The 16,858-nt window shown below is 42.0% G+C and overlaps 2 protein-coding genes across 5 annotated transcripts; both read right to left on the reverse strand.

The window, feature by feature from the left end:
• Positions 1-296: 296 nt before the first annotated feature.
• Positions 297-11,849, reverse strand: sf1 (splicing factor 1). Its single transcript, XM_027026448.3, has 12 exons — positions 11,461-11,849; positions 10,451-10,579; positions 8,207-8,282; positions 5,059-5,211; positions 4,858-4,947; positions 4,582-4,765; positions 4,353-4,468; positions 3,703-3,810; positions 3,353-3,539; positions 2,424-2,646; positions 2,091-2,255; positions 297-1,815 (listed from the first exon to the last, which is right to left on the reverse strand). Exons 1-12 carry the CDS (start codon positions 11,699-11,701, stop codon positions 1,493-1,495), a joined length of 1,995 nt encoding a protein of 664 aa, XP_026882249.2. The 5' UTR covers positions 11,702-11,849; the 3' UTR covers positions 297-1,492.
• A 775-nt stretch (positions 11,850-12,624) lies between these two features.
• On the reverse strand, positions 12,625-16,852 carry rbm4.1 (RNA binding motif protein 4.1). Of its 4 annotated transcripts, none has more exons than XM_035520052.2 (3): positions 16,713-16,852; positions 15,647-16,086; positions 12,625-13,982 (listed from the first exon to the last, which is right to left on the reverse strand). In XM_035520052.2, exons 2-3 carry the CDS (start codon positions 16,056-16,058, stop codon positions 13,858-13,860), a joined length of 537 nt encoding a protein of 178 aa, XP_035375945.1. In that variant the 5' UTR covers positions 16,059-16,086; positions 16,713-16,852; the 3' UTR covers positions 12,625-13,857. The 4 variants fall into 4 exon arrangements, with proteins under 4 accessions (XP_035375945.1, XP_026882250.1, XP_081551110.1 ...); XM_027026449.3 differs by having other exon boundaries at positions 12,625-15,083; positions 16,713-16,847; XM_081694984.1 differs by lacking the exon at positions 16,713-16,852 and adding an exon at positions 16,198-16,616 and having other exon boundaries at positions 12,625-15,083.
• Positions 16,853-16,858: the final 6 nt, after the last annotated feature.

Below are 16,858 nucleotides of genomic sequence, written 5' to 3' on the forward strand. Positions count from 1 at the left end.
TAAATGAAAAGTAAGCTGCATACGTTTTTAAAGTCCCGATTAATATTGCAATCTTTTTTAATTCGGACCCTGAAGAGGCCGAGAGTTCTTAACGCAGATGGGGAATGCGCATGTCTAACCACATGCGCTATGTATAACCTTGGCACGGGTAAGCGGAGCCACTCTGCGGCAGGACAAGGCCATAGAATCCGCCTGCGGATGACGTCCGAACCTACGCGACGTCTACCGCGACTCATTCAGTTAGCAATGTAGTGCAGTTGTGTAATTTCAAACCTTACAAGAGAGTCACAGAGCTGTTTAATAGAAATGTATAATCCCCTTTATTCGTTTTAAGAATACAGAAACAAAACTGTATATTCACTTTGTGTGCAATTGGTAATTATACACAATAAAAATAAAATAACTAGTTTAGGACTTAGCACTGAACACTCAAACCTGCAAGAGACTACCAGGGTAAAATAAAAAGCCAATATACACTGCTGCTGGTGAGTTTATGTTAAGATTATAGTCATACAGACCGGAAATTGTACAAACTCCACAGTCATGTATTTTTGTTTTGGGTGTTGCAGACCGATCCAACATTAATTCACAATAATGCATTTAGCTTGTAGTTCATTCCACAAGGCCAAAGACTGACCAGACTTCACCTCACTTAAGCCCAACATGAAAGACTGTAAGCCAAGTAGGGCACAAGAATGTTAGTCTGACAGAAGTCAGCAAAAATAATAATGGAACTGAATCCCATTTAAAAACAGTAGATTTAAAATGTAAGCAGCGTAGCTTTTCTGTTCATTTATAAAACAGCCTTTTCGTACTGCAGCCTTCTCCCTGGCCAACACCACACAACTTCTTTGAAGTGCTTCATTTACAACAGAAAATCAAATCAACCACATCTGCAAATGCAAAATCAAAACAAAAGCAAAGAGGATGCATATCTGTACATTTCTTACTGCCTAAATTTGAAGCCATTTCAACTTTTATTTAGTTGAATGTAGCATTACAAAAATATTCAAGGAAGGCAACATTTCAACAAAAGCTTCTCCGGTTGAGAACGTTAAAGAGAGAAAAAAAAAAAAAAAAAAAGTGGACAACTAAATGTTGCCAATTGATCATAGAGGAAAACATACGGCTTTGTAATGACAATGACTGCTGTTTATTATACTGTTCAGTATGGTTTGGAATGTCTATTAGCACTAACATATGGGCCAGCTGTGAAATTATAGCCCTGCAAAAACACACCATTCCTTACAACATCAAAGTACAAACAAATAATCTACCAACTGATCAAACACTACAATTTTAAAATCAGGAACAAATTAATTTAAGCAACTTTACAAACTTTGAAAAGGGAAAACAAAACAAAACCATGAGCTTGTCAAAAGGTCGGCTGTATTAATAATATATCAAGCAATAATAGATCCAAGTCCTGTTTAATATCATCAAAACCTTCTCTTCTGTGGTTGACATGGGCCATCACAAAGATGTGGGGTATTTAATTTTGGGGGGGTGGGGGTGGGGGGGCAGGAGGCATCCCGAACGGAGGCATCCCTGGAATCCCCATCATGGTGACAAAGTTGGGGTCCATAGGAGGAGGAGGTGGAGGGGGAGCATACATCATGCCTGCAGAACCTGGAGGTGGGGGAGGAGGAGGAGGCGGGGCTCCAGGGGGCAGTGGAGGTTGGACTCCAGGGGGAGGAGGCACCATAGAAGGGTTTCCCATTGGAGGGGGAGGCTGGGCGGCAGAAGCAGCTGACGGCTGGGGCTGCTGCCAGGGAGGCAGGTTACCCGCACCTGGGGTGGAGGTGGTGGTGGTGTCTGTAGAAGACAAATCCATGTCAACCGGCTGTACTACTACCTTAGCAAAGTCCAACCCCAGTACACGGTACATTTTTGCCACATCAAATTTTCCAAAAGTATACATGCATCAACCGAATTCTGCCTATTCAAATTATGTTAACCTAGCATATTTACATTTACTGCATTTAGCTGATGCTTCTGTCCAAAGTGACTTAAAATTATGACTGAAAACAACTTGATAGCACCAAGATCATGTGGTATAGAAAGCTTTGCATCCGTTATAGTGTACGTACTCTGTTGCCATGGCAGTGGGGCACTGGTGGCCATACTGCTGGTGGGTGGAGGTGGAGGGGTCTGCTGCTGCCAAGGTGGCAGTGGCCCTGATGGTGGTGGCGGTGGCTGGCTGTTGGGTGGAGGTGGAGGAGGTGGCATCATACCCATAGGTGGAGGCATCATACCTGGAGAAGCAACAACATAGGAAAACATTTTTAATGGGTCCCAAAAACACAGATCAAGTTGCAACCATAACCTGTTGAGTGTTAATTTGGAGATGCATTATGTAACTGACTCTAGAAATGTAAACTTTAAAATAAACAATCATGAGTCCTTGTCAAATTCTAACTCACCCATCGGGTGTCCAGGAGGAGCTGGGCCCTGACCCATGGGGGGAGGGGGCGGCTGCATCCAGGGAGGAGGCATGCCATTGGGATTGGGGGGCATTGGAGGCCCACCCATATTGGGCATAGGAGGCGGGAAGTTGTGGTGACCACCATGACCGCCAGGACCACCGTGCATCCCGTGAAAGTTCCTGTTATCGGACGGGCCAGAGTTCATCCAGGGAGGCCGACTCTGAGCACAGAAGACAGGAAACGTTCAAAGGCACCTCTGAATTCAAATTTACTGAGACAGCATACTGCTAGAAGCCATTGAAATCATACAACATGAAAACACAACTACGGAAATATATGGCATCACATGACAGGCTAAGCTTCACACTCCTGCAAAACACCCTCGTGTGACGTTCCAGCAAAATGCCGGTACTTATGCCGGAGCCTGTGCTCGCTCCCACGACACTCACAAGAATGAGGCACATTTCTGAACGATTGGGTATCTGATGTGTTCCTTAGCACAGAAATTGACTGCTTGCATAAAAACACGATGGATCTTTCAGCATCTATATGTGGAGCCGAGGAACTGTCAGACAACAATTACGCTGATTAGTAGGCAAGTGCTTTTTTGTTATATCCTGAATGTGCAGTTAATAATCTTTAACATGTTCATTGGCAAAAGAAACTAAACAGAGAATTTCTGAAAAACAGCAGCTAAACAACATTGTGAGTGACGAGACATCTGCCAGGCATTTAAACTGAATATTGGCTCACCCGATGACACTACAGTGCTTGTCTAAATAAGCAAATCCTTCTCCTACTGCCCTACACAGGCATAATCCAACACCTAAGATTCAACCAATCAGCTAATATGGGAACCAAACTTTGAAACCCAAGCATCCTAAAGGATTAGGCCTGGATACCCCTGCTCTACAGGCGTTACTCACGGGTGGTGTCTGGTTGTTGCTTGGCCCGGCTCCTCGGGGGCCGCTGGGTGCGTTGTTGTTGTGTCCACCGCCGGAGGAGGGGACTGGAGCCTCTCCCAGCTCTGCCATCAGAGAGAGGTATTCCTTATCCATTCGGGCCTTATCTTGGGCTGACTGGGGTGGCTCACCCTGCCTCTGGGTATAGGAGCTGCAGTGGAGGGGGGGGGGGGGTGTAGGAGTGACGGTCAGTACTTTAAAGCATGCACTGCAGAAAGCTGGCATCAGCTCTAATACACCAGTAGATACTGGTGCCAAACAGAAGACTAGAGGAGGAGGAGAGCAGGACTCAGGTGCACACTGAGGTGCATTACCTGGTGAATTTGCAGTCAGAGGCTATGTGTCCTGCTCCTCCACATTTTGTGCACACGGTGGTATTGGTGATGCTTCGAGGCTCAGAGTTTTGCCATGGGCGCAGAATCCTGCAGGGGGGAAAATTTGTGGCGACAAACGAGTGATGTTCCCTCACATGAATGAGTGCATCTGCACAATCAAATTAAAATTAAACACTTGACCACTTGACTTTTTTTTTTTAATAAGACTTGAATTGTCTTGTATTCTATAGGCTTGCATTGTATCGTATCTCTTAGTCTAGGTGTCAACTCTGACATTTGTTTCTGGCAGTAAATTCTCAGTATAAGGGTATTTTTGGAGTCTCTTGGGCTAGCTAAGGATACTTTTGAGTAGAAAACTAAAGCACGTTTGTAAGTTTGCTCTGGATAACAGTGTCTGCTAAATCCCAAAAATGTAATCAACACTACTTGCAGTGGTGGACCCATTTTAAAACTAAATGAGAACATCCTTCACATGATCATAGCAAGTCAAAATAAGGCTCATTACACTGCATATGCTAAAGTATGCTGAGGTCATCTTGAGATTAATGTTAGTCTGTTGGCCTACACCCAACAGTACTCTTAAAATGAGCTTGGCCCGCTTTGGGGACTCGGAGGCTTCCACGGCTTACCGGTTATCGTCCTCTCGCAGTGTGCCGTTGAGGCGGGCTAGCTCCCGCAACTGCATCTTCCGCAGGTCATTTTGATCTTCCGGAGTCTCGATGCCCTGCTTCAAAATGTTCCGGATCTGCAGGGACACAACACACCCCGTCAGCGGTCTTAACACCCAAGGTTCTCGATAGAGGAAAAGTTTTAGAAAGCTTAACTGTAGGGTTGCTAGTAGGTATGACGAGGCCGCACCTGCTCTACAGCCTTCTTCACGTTCTCCATGGTGTTGGCTGTGACCAGAGCGTGCAGGGGCTCGTCCTCGCCGGGCAGCATCTGGCCATCCTTTCGCCCAACCTTGCCCTCCTTCACAGAGCCCTTCCCACGGATCATGATCTTAGCACAGCACTCCTTTTCGATGTTCTTTAGTGTGTTGCCGCTATGGAACACGGGAGAAGACGGGACGCTAAATTCTAACGTTTCTTAGCAAGCACCCACTGTGTGGAGCTATGTTAGATTCATGACACAAACCGTGGCCCGATGAGTAATCCAACAAAGTTGATTTCTGGATACTCGTCCTGCGGGATCATCACCTTGTCACTGACCCTGGTGGCTGGAGGCCTGAAAGGCAGACAGAAAGTCAAACACTAGGGAAGGAAACTTGAGAAGGAAACTCAAGTACTAAAATCTAGTCAGTGTAAACTGCAAACTGACAAAAGAAAAAGCACTTACTTATAGTCAGCAGGAGGCTTAAACTCTGGGTTAAGCCCAACCATCTCAGTGATGAGGGAATGTCTCTCCTCCTCCAGTTTTTTGCGGGTGCGGTACTCACGTGTGTTCAGCCGCTTGCCTTCACTATTATAGATGGGCTCAGGTGAAGGGGACCTGTTGGGGAAAGAACAGGCAGAGAAAATGCAAGTGGTATTAAACTTGTGTAGGATTAATTTTTACTCCCCCCCCCCCCTTGCAAGGAGTGTCAAATACCACTCACATTCACTTACTTCCCTAGTCCTAACTGACTTCATTTATTTCCACTTTTCCTTTTCCCTTACTTTTCGAGGTCACCTAAAAAGTTCCAAGGGCTGTCCCAAAGTTGCATTACCACAGTGGAGCCCAAAGTTGTTACCTTTGCCAAGGAGGGAAAATAAATCTGCGGGTCTTTCACTGGGGAAACCTACAACAAAGAATGACTCTTTGTAGGCTAGGAAAAAGTGATAGTGCTCATATGGGGATAAGAGAGCTTGAAATGGCAGCGGTATATCTGCCTGAGACCTGAGAGGGTTTAAATCAACCTATTATATCTAGAAGAGATACAACTGAGCTATCTCTTCACACTGGAGGAAGCAGAGATCTGGCACAGGAAATGTTATCTTTGGATGCCTGTGGCAGCCTTCACACTGCTGAGAAGAGCATTCTAGAGTCGGCTCCAATCGATACCTTACCCCTGGATGCTGCTGAAAACCTGTTAAGCTTCGTTACGAAGCTCTGCGCTTGAAAAAGGTTACGAGAGGGGGAATTTGGGTTAGAGAAAATGAATTATGATTAGGTCAACCTTTTTAAAAACTCTCAAAAAAAATGAGAGCTACATTGATGTTAACAGGTTCACGAGAGACCACTCGAAGAGGAGGGAGGGGGAAAAAAACAAACAAAAGCAAAAAAAAAAAACCAAAGAGGAAAGTCTCTCGCTTTTGTCTCGCAAACTCCACCGGCGACAACCTGAAACCCCCCCAGAGTTCGTTTGCGCATGAAAGTGGGGGAAATTCCTAAATCCTGGAATGAGCGGATCTTCAGAAAGAACCTCGGTTTTGGGTGCGCTGTGAAAGTTTTGGATTAATATTATGCTGGAGAGACTATGGCAGGAAGGGAGAGCCAGGCTTGGGGCTAACAAAGACACTCTCGCTGGAGCAACGGTAAAACGACTGCTTTACGGATAAGAGGCTTATGCAAACTACCAGCAAGCCTTCATCGTTATAAGGGTTATGGTTACTCCAGGAAAGACAGCGTCAGAGGGTTCTCCTCCAAGAGAGGTCTTCCAGTGCGGAAATCTGGAATACTGTAAAATTCCTGGACAAAAATTATCAAAGTCCTTTTGGAAAATCATTAGTGACCTTCAGAACAACCAACAACTCAGACCCGAAGAATAGGAATTTCGAATTTATAATGCCGAATTGTGGATTTTAGCAAGTTGGGGCAGTAGGTAATATTTAAAACTTAAATATAAGAAACAAAATCTATTTCTTTAATAGACTAGAAGTTCTCTTTAAAACGTCCATATATTTAAATTCATGTTCTAAATGGCAAAGATTCTACTACAATGAATACAACTAGTACTGGCATATTTCTGGCATGCATGCCATTCTAAAGCCTCATTAGTTGTAACAAATTATGATAGGAGCAAAAATCAGCCAAAACATGTGGGTCACTAGACTTTTATGCCTGGAGTATAAAAGAAACCCACCACCAGCATTAAGTGACAACTTAGAAAATTAAGATCTGATTTTTTTTCCACTTAAAAATAAACTATCATCTGAACTGTCAGTATGAAAATTAATGAATATAGATTTTAAAAAAAAGCCTGCCTCTGTGCCATTTTGTACAATCAAACAAATTCTAAGAATCTAGAATCTAAGAGCTCTCAAACAGTGAAATAATTACTAGTGAAAAGATAGCTTGACACCTCACTTTTCTACCAAAAACAAATGGTACTGCTGTGATATACTAACAAGGCGGATTATTTAAAGTAAAGGAAGCAAACAAAATACTAAACTAACTAATGAAAAAAAACATTTTTTAATGGCTAAAGTTTATTTAATATTCATTTAGTTAATGTGAATGTCACATTGTTATTTCAACCAAAGGAAGAATCCCAAATCTTGTAAATCCAATAAATTATTCTCAACAGAAACAAAACAAAAGGAGTTGCTAGCTATGAGTGGTTTTGAACTATTGCAAATGAATAGAACAATCATACAGCAACATTTTGCTTTTGCTAGGAAATAATTCATTCCAATATTAATAAAACTAAAGCTTTAAAAATAGGCTCTGAATATTTTGTTTTATTCTAAGACTTAATTCTGTCTTAATTCCATCTTAATCCCAACATCAGAAAGCATCAATAACAAAACATGTTTAAATGGTGGGAGGGATCACAAAAATATGATTATTTTGCAATGACACCATTAGGAGCAGTGTGAAATGCTTCCTTTACTTTAACACTAAAAGCTTAGTTTAAAGGGGAACTCCAAACCTGTCTTGTATTTTCATATTTGCCTTGCTTGCCCATTGCCAATATGAGAGATGCAACATGCTTTCCAAGATAGAGAACTCCCACTTTATATGAACCAGCAGACAGAACAAAACAAGTGTTGTGATTTAGAAATCTAAAGGAAGCAATCTAAACACTGGAAGGCACGTGCCCACTCAAATGGCTTTTTAGCTCTCAGTACATTACTGACAGACAAATATGAAAATAATTTTAAGCAGAATTCTCCTTTAAGAGCTACACACTGGTCATGCCTTTGCTTCTCCACATAAAACTGCTAACTTGCCTTAAACAAAATTAACAAAAATGGATTCCATGACAGAATTGCTCAAAATACCATAATGGACGTGTCATTCTAAAAAAACGTAAGGCTTTTTAATTGTGAAAGCAGGAGAAGCAGAGAGATGACATTCCCTGACATAACACTTATGCAATTACACATTTCATAACTTGCCTGAAACCTAAATGACTGTCATTCTAAGGAAACAATTAACTTTGCTTTTGATCTAAATACGTATATAAACAAACATTTTCTTTAAATTGGGCTTCATAACTGATGACGAATAAAGAGAGGTAAAGAAAGTGTTACTGTTGTTGGGTTTAAATGGTTATCCCGACCTGTCCTCAGGATTAACAGGGATTCCCAGGTCTCCTGTACGCAGTTTACGAGTCAGGTCTTCAATCTGCAGTTGGACTGGAAGAAATCAGGTTAGGAAAGAAAAAAAAAACAAGGATGGAGAAAAATGTGGTTAGTGGCAAAAAAGAAAAGGAAAAAACCACAAAAAAACCAAACAAAACAACCCCAAACACAGTGCATTTCACATTAGTAGCTTTTCATTGTAAAGATTAAAGAAAATGAAAATATGATTAACATGATGAATGACAGGTCAAGAAGCAAAGTCAACATTTAATTATGCTAGAAAGATTTTCTGAAACCCTTCCTAATTTCTGGAAACCTTATGCATCCAAGGTTACATTAGGAATCACTAATGGAATCTTTAGATAAGCAATAGCACAGCATATTATGTGAAATTTACATAATAAGTAAAGCTAAGCAAAATAATTCAAAAGGTAAAAAAAACCAAAAATGTGGGAAGGTTTTCATTTACTTTCAAAAGGAACCTCACAAAACATTTCATGTGAAAAAGGTTCACTGAGGCAGGCTTCCCTTTAACACCACCAATTCAGGAAACATCGCGCTTAACTCCTGGAACAAAAATGTTTCCAAGTTCATACGCATGTACTTGGTCATACCAATTCTCCCACATAGTGTCAGACATTGTGGAACTCTATGTAATTAAGTGGTGTCGCAAAAGGGTCTGCCAGAGTGAAACTCTGCTTCTCTAAAAACTGATCAAACTTAATTACTAAAACTTTGTGACCAGGGCCACCATAAAGCACTTTTGAAGTGGAGGAGGGACATTTAGCATGCCAGTTTTAATGTGAATGCACTCGACTTGCATCTTCACTAAGAAGGAAGCACAGGAAGAGAACAAAAAAAGTTAAGCTGAGAATAAGATTTAGGCTACATAATGTAAACATCGCTGATGTCATTAATGGAAACTGAGGATGATTCACAGACTGCATGTGCTAACCTAAAGATCTGACAGTTTTAAGTTTTGTAAAGTGTTTTATCTGTGGAAACAAGCAAGAAAGATGCAAAAAGCAACAAATGTGAACACAAATTTCATTTGGTCAGTGCTGCAGGGTTTACATCAGGGAGGATAAATTCTTAAACTTCCAACACTCGTCAATAACTCATTCTGTTATTGACATGCCACTTGAATGGTGACTTTCCAGCAGTGCTTAGATCTAACAGACATTTCATAATTTATCTAACCATTAGATATACTTTCAAGCACTGAGTCAAACTACATTCTGCATGGCTTCAACCCATGCTATAAATTCCAGGTTATTTCAACCAAAAAAAAAAAGAAAGTTACTCTCAACTGGCCAAAGTTTTCATGAAATAATCATTAAGAACTGATGCAAGACAATGTTCTATAACTTCAAAGGCTTTGGAAAACTGCATCCATGCATCAAATCTACTCAAGTGGCGCAAGTTGAGGGAATGTTTATTGAATTATGTTGATACAGAACCCCACTGTAGGAGGATGCATTAGTCACATGAGGTTTTGAATACGACTAAACCACATGCCACTTCAGAGCAAGCACCTGACAGGAATGGGGACACCAAACTCATTTCACAGCACAGTCAAACACTGGTGATGAAGATGACTGTGATTCATGTTAGGCCTGCATTGCCTGCTCTTCACCCAGTCTTGATTGGTTAAAATATTTTCCATGGTTAACATGAGCAGTGATGACATCCTACAGCCAGAAGACAATTCACAACAAGCAGCAACATCACAGAGAGACTGTGGGTACGCAATGTCTGATGGGATACAAGCTGTGAAAATATTACATAAAGCTCAACTATGAGAAGTCACAGTGCTTAATTAATACACTATTGTAATAATTATGAATAATCCGAAGTGAGCAAAGCACCTTTTATTATCGTTCCAAACATGCTCAGTATGAACAGACATTAAGGAACAGCACTAAAAATATGTAGACCTGAACCAGATTTCATTTTCTTGGCAGCATTCTGGTGTGCATGTTCCTTAGTGGTGTTCAGACATTACTGAAGATCAGCAACCACGTCCTCTGTATGATGTGCAAATTGTTATGAAGCAATGGGCACATAATTTGAAAAAGAAGGCTGAATTTATATTAAAACAAAAACAAAAACCTGGGAGCTGTCAGGATGTAAAGGAGAGCATTCTTTCTGTAAAGTATCCATCTACATAACAGATCCATTCAATCTGTGACATTCAAGGAGAAAATGGGACACTTAATTACCTATATACGCTCTCTCCTGTTCACGCGTCAGCCCAGGGGGAATGACAGTGGGCATGCCGGGGATCACGGTCTTCTGATCAGGAGTCTCGCTGCTCCACCGGCTCTTCTTCCTCTTTTTCTGACTCATATCTGGGGTATAAACAGCATCACAGTATGTGTGTACATTTATGACTTTGTATGGCTGATCATTAGTACTGCAGTAACAAGCATATTTAAAAAAAAAACAACCAAAAACAAAACAGGAGTTACAGGTTCAGTTCAATAAAAAGGTCAAACCTAGGTACAAACGCCCCTCTTGCGGCAATAACACTGATATATTTGTGAATATGCTTCCACTATGCGGGTCTTTAGCTAGTCAGTGTACTATTAACTAATCCAGAACTAACCTACTGGTGTGTAGATTTCACCAAAGAAGCAGGTAACAACATAATATCTAAGCAGGTATGCTGGAATAAGAGTACTACATTTTCCCCCAGATAGTGGGATGAGTGAAACTCACAGAAGCATGCACACAAGATTTGGGCCTAACAATTTTGCTTCAGAATGTTCTCAGATAGGTAATGTTATTGATTAGCAAAAAAAAAAAGCGGCTCAGAGCCTGAATCCTTTTTGGGTGTGCAATCGACTCTCCTCAAAAAACAAACAAACAGGAAGACACCGCCATTATTAAGATGAATAGACATGCAACGTGGGTACACAGCATGGTAGATAAAGATGTAGCTAGCGAGCTACTATGGACACTGTGCTAAGACCAGTGGTGATTAAACGCAGTCCTTCGAAGCAAACACGCCTGATTTATATTAAAAGGTTTGAATAACTGGCTGAGACGCATAATCGGGTGTTAAAGTTAGTATATATATATATATATCGCAAACCCCAAGTGCTCTGTTTGAACGTTATGGGGTAGGTTAGGCCACAGCGATTAGCCAGCACGACCCAACTAGCTATGCTAAGCTAACTATAAAACGACAGCCACTTTCCTCCAGTCACAAGTTAGCGTAATACTTTACCTCCGCCTTGTGACTGTACCCCGGCTAAAGATGGATTTGGGAATGAAGAACCAACAGATCCAGAAAACTGGGAGAAAGACAAATTTGGCATTTGTGTTGGCTGGAAATTTTGTAGCGGGAAAGCTACCGGAGGCCCTGGCGGAGTCATCAACCCCGCACCGGGCCCTGCATCGAAACCGCGTTTAGCGCCAATACTCGGGTGCAGCTTCCCCAGTGGGGTTGCATTTGCTCCCGTTGCCATTTCTCAATATGCTATCTTCCTACAATCAGTAGTCTCTGTCGAGTATCTCCTCCTCAGCAATCCTGTGACAAGCTTATTCACAAAATTATTCAGAGTCGATAACTGTGGAACCTTCTCCGTCACCCGATGGTCAAGATGGCGTCAGTCGAGGTGGACAAAGGAGGTTCAGTAGCAAGAGTACGACTGATCGAATTGGTCAGAGGACGTGCCAATCATAATATTCTCGAATGTTACTGGATAATAAGGCGCTCCCTAGTCCCACCTTCGAATTGTACTGAAGTGTGATTGGTTGCAGCACCATTCAATCATCGCTGCGGAACATGCCCGATGAAGGTCTAGCAATTTCATGGAACAGCCGAATACATCGAATGCCCTTTTCTGAACTGCACCCACTGGGAGAAAGTAATGGACTAGCCAATATTTAATAAGTCACACTTCACAAAGTTGAGATTCCAGATTTTAGCACCATTAAAATATATCTTAAAATAAAGTAAAATGAGAAACAAACACACCGCTTAATTCTTAAGAGGTTTACATTTTCAAGACAAACAAAATGGAGCACTATTCAACATAAACCAACTTTCCGTGTTGAGATTTCCGCTCGACTTGTTTTAATAACCTATCATAACAAATGAGCTCCTATAAGCACACAACTTATTAAACCGTTTGTTTCCTGTCATTTATAATCACACACGAATGGCAATAGAATTGAGAAGCCTACCGATTCTCTCATCAGCGACTAACAATCGAGCCATTGTTTAAGCAGACGGTACGATAAATATATATTCCTGTATAGGAAATTAACAGCAAACCCTTTCTGAACATGTTTGTACAATTGTAACTTCAAATTGTAGTCATGTAATATTTACGTAATTGAATTTCAATGTGAAATGCCTTAATACACAAAAACATAAATACAAGAATACATCTAAATACAGTCGTTTTATTGAGGACGTAAGTGAAATACAATCTGTCACTGAATCACAACACTGCTAATCCCTATCTTCAAGCGATACTGCTGGGTCAGGGCAAGTACTTTTGCCATGTGGTCATGGTCATTTGAACAAATGAAAAAGAGGATCGCTACAATAAAAAACATTTCAACCTGCTTTGAAGTTACAGGTTCTTATTTACGGTGGCATGTCTAAAATACTCCAGTAAAATACATTTTTCACAGGAGTCAGCGTCAATTGCTCGATTGTAGCCTCCATCATGACTTCCACATACAGCTGCCTTGGAACATTACAAAAAATTCCTTCTTGATGAAATTTAGAAGAAAATGGAACTTCTACTTTGTGCATCATTAAGAGGTGATTTCCAGTCAGAAATTACATTTAACTCTGGAATAAGCAACTGAAAGTTTTAAGTTTCTTGAACATAACTATTTATTTTGATTTTCACCATAAATTCATAAACCCAGGAATGACCCAGTGTTTTCCAGATTATAACTGTTGAATCAGAAGCGGAAATCAGTTTTAAGAGTGTGCTACACTTTGGACACAATGTTTTTTAAAGTATTAACTCTGTGGCTAACTGATGGCTAACTGTACTTATGCTAGCACCACAAACCCCTTGTAAATACCACATGCAGAAATGAAAAGAATCCCATTTGAATTAATTCCTTTGTTGACTGATTTATAACAAATTAGTTTTTCAGATTACAGATGATGTTTACTGGTGCAATTCTGTCAAGTGTATTTTTATAGCATCGCTAAACCTGCCCTTCATTAAGTTAATTTTATAATCCATCAGTTAGTTCTATATTTTCTTTAATTTTAGAATTCCAGATACACTAGACATAAGTATTGTAAGCATAAGTGTCTGATATTTGACTATCATTTAGTGTTCCTTTACCTGCAAAAATATCCCAATAATAATAATAAAAAATAAGTAAATAAAATGTTCAAACATTTATGTGATTAAGCATGTGTGAAAGATTTAGTATGACATCATAATGACTGTCTCCTTGGGAGACAAAAGAATGTTAAAAATAATACGAAGACTAGATTTTAAAACTAAGTTATGAAATTAAAAAGGTTTGTGAAATACTATTGTAACAGGAACTCGTACAGGTTTATTTTATTTAATGTTTCAAAACTAACAGAAAGGGCCTTTATTAGTACTAATACTCAGGAAGTGATGGACATGACGAAGCATTAAATATTCCTCTTAGAACAAACATAACACCTGCAACACCACAAAAGCCAGAACTTATTGAATGCAAGATTAAAAGTAAACCACTGAATGACTAAGAGTCTCTGGAGGCACGATCGAGGAACACCTGCAAAGAGAGCAGATCATCATCACAACACAACAAGTTAATCAGGGCACTCTTGAGGTTGGTCTGCTAGCATCTGAATAAACATAAGCACAAATGAATAAACAAACACTACTAAAATCCCAACTATAGTTTAGCTGACTTAATAGCATGGTTTCAATTTGATACAGAAAGCTACGCACACCTGAGTCCAGAGGCCTCACTATATTCTGAGAACACTGCCCTACATATTCTGTGCGTGCACATTTACTGAATGCGGGCATGTACTAGGTTAGTACGCGTAGCGCGCCCGGTCGGCGAAAGGATCCCGCGGCATTTCGTACGCAGTGGTCCGAGGGAGCGAAGAGACTGGGGAGAGGCGCGAGCGCTCGAACGTGTATCCTTCCGCCTCTAGAGGTAGTCGTCGGATCGGGCTCCGATCGCGGGCATAGTATGAAGTGACGGGAGCCGGAGGAGGGGGAATAGGGCGGCGCTCGTATGGGTCGACGCTAGTAGTGGACAGGCGGTCTCTCGCGACGGCCGAGGACGTAGGGGGAGGAGGGGCAGGAAGTGGGACAGCACGTCTGTCTTCGAAATAACTGGCTCCATACGGACGCGCCCGATACTTTTCGTAGTAGTCCACCACCCCATACGGATCCCTTTCGTCATAGGACGCTCGCCGCATGGGGTAACCGGGCACCGCGCTGCCATATCCCGCGCCACCGCTGCCATATGCAGCCTCACCTCCGTACATCGCACCAATGCCGTAGCCCGGTGGCACACCGTAACTCACTGCGCCTTCGTAGCCCGTGCCCCTTCCGTACCCAGGGCCAGTGTAACCAGCTCCCCGGGCCAAGCCATGCGCGGGTGCATAGGTGCCGGCGTAGCCTGGCTCACCACTGAAGCCACGATGGAAACCGCGACCGCCACGAGCAACACCCCCTGCGAACCTGGGGGGACCATATCCTTCCGCGCCCGGGCCCTCTCGGTAGGAGCCATTCTGGTCCAGCGGGCACTCCTTGGACCAGTGGCCTTCCTGACCACACCGATAACAACCCGTCCTCTCTCCCATTCCCGGCGCAGTACGCAGGCGGCTAGTCGAAAGCTTCACACTCAACAGTTTGCCTTGGGAAAAAGAAAGACGCAAGACAATTTGCCACGATACTCAACACATCTTGTACAGACATTCGAAGGTTAGGGTTTGTATGTTCCATTAAGGCATGAGTTAAAACTTAGGGTTTACGGACTAAACAGTAACAAAATGGCCACTTAAGACAGTCCAACGTCTTCTGAAGGACTTCTTAAATAAAAATTTCAAAGCAATTTAAGAGTGAAGGCTGAAATGCTCACGAAATGTGTCCATCAAGATCACTGTGAAGCATACAATTACACACAAAACATTCCTTCTACACATGATTTTAGGTAAAGACAACCAAGGGGTCCCAGATCTCATTGCTTTAAAAAATTAAGGATGTAAATTCAATTTTAAGGCCCACATACCTTTAAAATTGTAGTAATTATTTTGCTCACCATTTTTCCCCCACATACTCACCTGCTTTACAGGTCATAATTGATACAAAGGAAGAAAAGTAAAATATATATAAAAAATAATTTCCAAGTTACAGTGATTTAGCTTTGGCCAAATGAAGGCCCTGCAACAGACTATCTAGAGCTGCATGCTGGTTCACCTTGAAAGGCGGTGTTGTCGAGCCCACTGATGGCCTCCATAGCATCTTCCACTCGCTCCATGTGTACAAAAGCATAGTCCTTCACTATGTCGCACTCAACCACAGGGCCATACTCCTCAAACTTCGCCCTCAGCTCTTGATTGGTGCAACTACTGCTGATATTCCCCACATGAAGCTTAGTGGAGGCCTTTGGTTTTCCTCTGCTCATTTCCACGTTCATGGCGAGACCATTAAGCATGTAATGGTGGAGGTTGCGAATGGCTTCCTCGGCCTCTGCTTTGTCATCCATGTGGACAAAGCCAAAGTTCTTCACAATATCACACTCTGATATTTTACCATACTGAGAAAACAGAGATCGAAGCTCCTCTGTTGTTGTGTTTGGGGAAAGGTTCCCGACGAAGATTTTCACCATTTTGGTGCTTTATTGTTACCTCAAGCCCCTATGATCAAAACAAAACAGAAAGATGTTTTACTTTAACAAAAAAAACGGCAAGTAAAAGTTTTGAACAAAATGTTGCACGTATCCCGACTGCAGCCTAACATTAGCCTACCCGTTTTGGAGTTTACTGTCGTGCAACACACGCGGTTATAAACCCTTTTCTATGCACATGGTCTGCCCTTAAGCGTGAGCTCTGATTAAACAGAAGCGCGATCTGGCGGGTTTGGCCTGCTCGCGCCGAGGACAATGGAACAGCACGTGCGCAGAGCGCAAACAGTCCGCTCAGGCTAAACGCTAACGTTAGATAACAGTATCCAGCTCAGAAAACAGCCAGTAACCAACATATCGAAACTGTTGCACAACCACCTAAAATGCGGCCAACTAACAACCCCATTTAACTAGCTAGGTATGGGTTTTTACCACAAAGGCCTCGTCCTATAGTTAGCTGGCTGTGATCAGTAAAGCGAGTTAACGCATTCACAACGGCGAGCTAACCTCGCGATGGAGCTAGCTAGAGATGTACTAGTAGCATCAGAAACAATTTATAACGTTAGCCAAACCCTAGTTGTTCTGCATTTGGTCTATGTAATGCGCTACGGACTAAAATCTAATGATTTAGTAACATACCTTTGTAATTGTTTTTAAGATGTAGCCAGGCTAGGTTGAAATGGCGAGAATAGCAAACACACAAAACACCGCGCAGGAGCGGTGACGATTACGCGGGTGCCTCCTCGCCCATCCCCCTCCCGCGTTTACACTCAGTAGTTTGGCAC

The sequence above is a fragment of the Electrophorus electricus genome, chromosome 13 (genome assembly GCF_041902795.1).
Source record: "Electrophorus electricus isolate QZ-2024a chromosome 13, ASM4190279v1, whole genome shotgun sequence".
NCBI lineage: Eukaryota > Metazoa > Chordata > Actinopteri > Gymnotiformes > Gymnotidae > Electrophorus > Electrophorus electricus.

Excerpts from the sequence above, each read along its gene's own strand:
- sf1 (XM_027026448.3), bottom strand. The coding sequence starts at position 11,701 with ATGGCAACGGGAGCAAATGCAACCCCACTGGGGAAGCTGCACCCGAGT. Across the intron at positions 10,580-11,460 it reads GGTACAGTCACAAGGCGGAG|ATATGAGTCAGAAAAAGAGG; the intron begins GTAAAGTATTAC and ends TTTATACCCCAG. Across the intron at positions 2,256-2,423 it reads TCCTCCTGGACACCCGATGG|GTATGATGCCTCCACCTATG; the intron begins GTGAGTTAGAAT and ends TTGCTTCTCCAG.
- rbm4.1 (XM_027026449.3), bottom strand. The coding sequence starts at position 16,058 with ATGGTGAAAATCTTCGTCGGGAACCTTTCCCCAAACACAACAACAGAG. Across the intron at positions 15,084-15,646 it reads CGACAACACCGCCTTTCAAG|GCAAACTGTTGAGTGTGAAG; the intron begins GTGAACCAGCAT and ends CTTTTTCCCAAG.